At 36.4% G+C, this 6366-nt stretch overlaps 1 protein-coding gene across 1 annotated transcript; it reads left to right on the top strand.

The window, feature by feature from the left end:
* Positions 1-2981: 2981 nt before the first annotated feature.
* LOC118746949 (homeobox protein Hmx-like) lies at positions 2982-6365 on the top strand (the record flags this gene model as incomplete). Its single annotated transcript, XM_036480942.1, has 2 exons — positions 2982-4229; positions 5890-6365. Coding segments are annotated over exons 1-2 (1461 nt in total), but the record flags the coding sequence as incomplete, so codon positions are not given.
* Between the last annotated feature and the right edge of the window lies 1 nt (position 6366).

The following is a 6366-nucleotide window of genomic DNA, read 5'->3' as shown; positions in this document are numbered from 1 at the left end:
TATTTTTTCGACATAGAACAATACTGGGGGGTGAGAGCATAAAAATTTGCGACTTTACTTTTTCACATGCCTTTTTGGACCACCCTAATACGCATACATATATGTATGTACATACTATGTTTGGTTAATTTATAGTTGTCACAATGCGTGCATATCTTTCATTCTTACACAAGACAGAAATATTTCCTTAGGAATTATTCACCTCAATGTTGAGACGGCATCCATTTTGCATTATTAAATTTACTACCATTGGACAAACATACATACGTCCATACACCCGCACATGAGGTTATGTGCGTAATATTTAAGTAACATTGTCGCACAAAATAAACCATCATTTTAATATTAGTGCTAATCTATTTATAGCCATCTGATTTTGTAATTAAAGTACTCCTTAAGACTTTGAAACGGCGATGGGCACCGCCTTGCCCGCGGGCAAAGCTCTTTTGAGCTTTCTATACATTTTTGTATGGACGCGTGCAAAGTTAAAGCCTTCTATCCATCCCCCAGAAAATTCGGCCTCCACGTGCCCACCCTGAAAAACCCTCTAAAATTAAGCGAAACATATGCTTATGAATATATGCTACATAAGTATGTGCAGCGACGTACTGATTGCCAGTGACTAGGGATGGCAAAAAATAAAATAATCGACTAATTTAATCAAATGATTAATAGATGCCATGCCCATCTACCAGTGGCCAATTCTTTACCTTGCCACCACCATTCTACCAATAATGATATGAAAAAAAAAAATTAAAAAGTATCAATGGTCATTTGAGTCACTGAAGACCCCTTACGAGCAATTGTGTGTAGTTGATGGTTAAAACTTCTTTGGTGCCCCAGCTAAGAAGAGGTTATTAATGTAGCTTTACTTTGAGGAGGAAAAAGTCTCTTAATTTTTCTTAACAAAATTATTTGTACTGTCTTTGCTAGTCATTGCAGTATGACTGGACTACAATAAGCTAATATACGCTCACATTTAGTAAGTAAATATATTCATAGAAGCAAAGTCTGGTATATTATGATTTTTCACATTATTACCGTAGTTAAATGCAGTCTATTTCTTGAATGAAAAAGTTCATTCATAAAAGTAGTAATCGTTGTGGTTGGCTTAGTACACATTAATTGTTTGAACCTCAACGGGTGTTGAATGTCAACGTCACACAGCAATCGCTTAGTAGTCAAATGATTTTTTATTTTATTCGGAAAAATCGCATAAAACTAATAATTACTACGTCTTATTAAAACGAAAAAAAGTCAATTTGAAAATAATTTATCCTCTTAATTAATTGCTTTTGCTCTTTTACTTATTAAATAATGTAATGTAATGGGTAAAACGCGGTTAAAATTTTCAAAAAGTTATTTTGTTGTTGACATTGTGGTTAAAAATTCTAACAAGTTTTTTTTCAGGTACCGTAACTGCTATGCTCTTTGTAAAAAAAATCGACAAATAATCGTTTTTTTTCATCGATATGTTTTCAATCAAAAATTAACAATTATATATGGATCAGATATAAGAGTTCACTATAGACTTCATTTTGTTTTATTGCCTTGCTTATCATTGCACAAACAATAAAACTTTTCTAACTTAACGTTTACAAGCAAGTGAAATAGCGTTTAAATTTTGAACAAAATAAAACTAAAATTTTTTAACAAAAAAATGCAGCTCAAATATTAAATGTTAGTTTTGATCGAAAAATTATAAGTCAAACGTTTACTGTTATTTTAGACTGCAAAACTAAAGTCAAATCTTTACTGATTTTTTCACTTAAAACTAGTAAAAAATTTTGCAGCTATTTTGGTCTTGCAAATTTTCTGATTTTTTTAATTTTTTTAATAAGCAGACTTAAGCTTATCTTGGAAATAATTAAGTCTTTTATTACTCTCAAATGGGTTTTAACTGCATAAACATATACTCACACTTATACACATACATATATTTAAATATTTACATTAGGCCGTATCACAAAAAAGTTCAATTTGTTCCAAGTGATTTTAAACACTTAAGGCGAATTCACAGTTCGTGTCCGGACACTTTTTGTTAGTAATTTTACGCGTTCGTTTCCCACTCCGCCTCACTGAGAGCGCGAACACTCTTTGTTCAAATCAAATTGATTTTTCTGCTTTTCTGTACGAACGACTTGATGATTCGGATTGCCTTCTCCTTTATATGCGTTTGCAGCGAATTGCATGTATTGTTTGTCCTCAAAATCGTATGTGGGCAACAATATCATCAGCTGTTTGCTTCAGAACAAAATAAAATGTGCCGAACTGTTCGGTGAAACGTAGTTCAGCACCCTCTCTGGCAAAAATGTTTTGAGTGCAAATAAAAAGTTGTCCGTACACGAACGGTGAACCCGCCTTTACTTACTATGAGGGCATTCCAGCAGTGTAAATTTGTTTCGGCACCCTGTAAGAAACCTATGTATTTCCCTCTGAAACGATTATAATCTAACAACAAACTAAAAAGTGTAGATTTTTTCTGAACGTGGGATCCTGTAGTCAATAGTTAGAAGCTCAAAAACATACTCCCATGATACAGGGCACCCTGACGATGTATTTTTCAAGCTTAGTAGCAGATTACGATTAAGCCAACTTGAGTACCGAAAATATTTACTCTATTTAAATAATTACACAAATTACTAGTTGTTCAGTTAGCTGTTGTTTAAAGAAAATAGGTTTGTATTATTCTTTGCAAAGGGTTATAATTCGACATGGAGATTATTTTTCTGATTTTACTCTCCTGATATACCTGGGCGCTCATAGTCAGAACTCAAAATCGCTTGAAACAAATTGAACTTTTTTCTACCCATACATCGTGATACGGCCTAATGTACATGCCTCTTGACCATATTGTGTTACTACTGTAATATACACCACCACACATTGCAATTGTAACATTAAATTCCTTCATTGCTAATCTTCGTCTGTATGGTTTTGTTTTTCTTTTATTGCGCAAAGGTCCATTCTTCCGACTGTGTGCCCGCTGCCGGCAAGTGCATTGACCGCAAAGTCATTTTGTTGGTAGTAACACAATAAAGTACACGAACGCATTGTTGCCCAGCGTAACACCTGCCACTGCCTGCCACTGCAACGCGACGCACGTGAAAAATCTTTCGCGGCATCTGAGTGCCGCAGCTTAATTGCTGCGCTCATACACGCATGTGTCGTTAAAGTGGTTGCAACAGCAACTGGGATTACAGCGCGACAGCAGCAAATTTACCGTTTTCAAAGGAGCAACAACATGCTGCAGAATCCTTCGAAATATCATCCAAATCCGTTTTCTCACTTGTTGGCCTTGCATAGCACTCAGGCTGTGGTGAATAGCAGCAATATCGTCACTCATCAAACGCATTTGGCTGCCTTGCCGCCGGTTTTCGCAGCACAAAATCAACTGCAACTGCAACATCAGCAACAGCAGCAGCAGCAACAACAACACCAGCAACACTACCATAATCATCATCCAACAACAACAATTCCGACTATCAGTCAACAGCACAGCAATGCATTTCTGCTACAAAACCATTCACCACGCCAGCAACAACACAACACCCACGCGCATACGCGCACCGGCGAGCTGTTGGATGCGACCAGTACCTCCCTCGACATGGGCAAGTCCTTCACCATTGCCGCCATTTTGGGCTTGCAGAAGAGCGCAATGGAGAATAGCCGCAAGGATTACAACAACGCTATCAATTTATCGCTAAATAGTAGTGATGAAGATGGCGGCAAGGATGCGAGCTTGGGACGATCAGCGCATAGTAGTCAACAAGCGTTTAGTGATGAGGAAGTGGAAATTAGCGATCAACAATCACACAATTTACGTATGCCAAGTGCCGGCGGTGGCGGTGACAGTGGCATAAAGTCGCTGAAGTGCGTGCGAAATGCCAATAATTTGTATCAACAAAATGGCCACCCCTTCGATTGTAATGGCAATGCCAGCGCTGCTTTGATACATCGTTACTTACCAATGCCAGTGTCGTCTAAGCCAACGACGGCGGCTACATCATCGTTTGTTGCAGCAGCTGCTGCAGTAACGCAACATCATCATCAACAACAGCAACAACAACAACAACAAAATCTATTGCTGTCCCATGTGCGTTCTGTGGCCTCAGCAGCGGTGGCTGCATCGGGATCATCATCTGCGTTGCAGAGCTTGCAACAGTTGCATCAACATCACGCGGCGCAGCAAAGCTCCTTGAATTTGCAACGCGAGAAGCATAAGTCGGGTGAGTGAAATGGATTGAAAAACTCGCTGAATTTTAAATTTTTCGATAAAGATACCACATACATGTGTATACATATGTAGATATATCAAAAAATGTATGTGAGAAAGTAAAATCGGAATTTTAATGCTCTCACCCTCTAGTACTGTGCTATACCTCAAAAATTGTTCCCCTGTGTTTTATTTTGAAATCAAAAAATATTTAGAGGTCACCCAAAGCGCTTAAAGTTTTTCTTGTATTTTATATGGGGGAAAAATCAATTTTTAGTAGAAGGGGTATAGAATTTTTGAAAATCAAGATTTTTCGATCCGAAAACTTTGTTCCTCTTCAGAAGATTTTCAATAATAATACCCAATTGTTTATTTAACCAGTTTTTAATATAAACTATGTTTTATAAGACCCCCCAAAACAAACCTAAAAAATGTCCCACCTGTGGAATATTAGAGCGCTTTGAGAAATATTTTTTGATTTAAAAAAGGGCATATTTTTATAAATATTCCGACTTTACATTTCGGACCACCCTAATGTACATACCTAGACAAATATGTCGATCACTCTTTAAGCAGATGCATCTATTACAATGGCGATATCGATAAATAGACAGGTACATATTAAAAAAAATTCATAAAAGGGTATTGTTTAAGTTTTCAAAAACTACGTATGTGTGTATATCGAAAAATATATCTATACAAATATATTGATAACTCATACAAATGGTAAAACACTGACACAAAATATCGATAAATAGATATGTCGATACTTATGCAATACGGTACTCGATAAGTGTACACAATCAAACCAAACTCGATAAAACTCAAAGAAAATATCAACAAGCATATCGAAAAATATATCGATTTCAATGAAAGTATTAACAAATATATCGAAAAATATATCTATATACATATCGGTCGAAATTTGTGAAACAAACATACATATGATATCGATAAATAAGTCGCATATATCGATAAAGTATCGAAAGAAATACTAAAACTGATATATAAATATAAACATCTAAATACCAAAATTAACACAGATTTCGATAAATATTTCGAAGCCTGTAGAAACGCATATACATATACATATATCGATAAATATATCGATAGCTATTTTAACACAGTTATCGATAAATTAATTTTTACCAATTCTGACCATCGAAATAGTTATTTATGCTAATTATTTCTCGTTGGTAATAAAAATTTAGTAAGCTATTTTTTTTAATTTTGTTTATAAAACTTTTTAAAGTTGTCTGTTAGAAAATGTTCGATAACAATCAAAATTGCCCTGTCCTAAAGAACCTCAATTAATGTCAATTCGCTCATATGTGTATTTATATGTATGTAAATATTTATATCTTCCGCGTTGCTCACTCACAAAACAGCTGATTTGATTCACCTCGGAACACATGTGTCAAAATTTCTTATGAGTGAGTGAGAAAGTAAGAGTGTTGGCATTTTTTCCTCCGCTTCTTACTTGAGTGAAGAATAGCTGAAATGTTGGCATTTGTGTGTCGAAAGCGAAATCAAAATACATGCAAGATTTTGTTTTTTTTTTACTACTGCTACCACCTTATATGAATTCGCCTCGCTCCATTCACATCCGATCTTATACCAAAACGCTTTTTTGTCAAAAAAATCAACTCATCTAACTTTTCGTTTCTTTGCAGAGAGCAACTCGAAAAAATCATCGCTGAAAAATAAACGCGTACGCACCATCTTCACGCCCGAGCAGCTGGAACGATTAGAGGCCGAATTTGAACGACAACAATATATGGTGGGACCGGAGCGATTATACTTAGCGCACACGTTGCAATTAACCGAAGCACAAGTGAAGGTGTGGTTCCAAAATAGACGCATTAAATGGCGCAAACATCATCTAGAAATCACACAACAACGCCTTGCACTGCTACGCCAAAGCCAGTTACCAGGCGCTGTTGAGCCGACGAGCGCTGGCGGCATTGTAGCGGGCAATTCCATAACAGTTAGCAATAGCATGCCAACTATCAATAAAACAAATACAAGCAATGATGCTCGAACATCTTCGCCAATCAGTTGTGGTGCGGAGGATGTTGATGAGCTCAGCAAACAGGGCGAAGAATTTCATTCACTCAGTCGTGGCAGTCATTCAAGCTCAGAATCGGATC

The sequence above is a fragment of the Rhagoletis pomonella genome, unplaced genomic scaffold, assembly GCF_013731165.1.
Source record: "Rhagoletis pomonella isolate Grant_MI unplaced genomic scaffold, Rhpom_1.0 Rhpom_scaffold_00011, whole genome shotgun sequence".
Classification (NCBI taxonomy): domain Eukaryota; kingdom Metazoa; phylum Arthropoda; class Insecta; order Diptera; family Tephritidae; genus Rhagoletis; species Rhagoletis pomonella.
The sequence above is the reverse complement of the archived record's forward strand: the minus strand, read 5'-3'. Positions and strand labels throughout refer to the sequence as shown.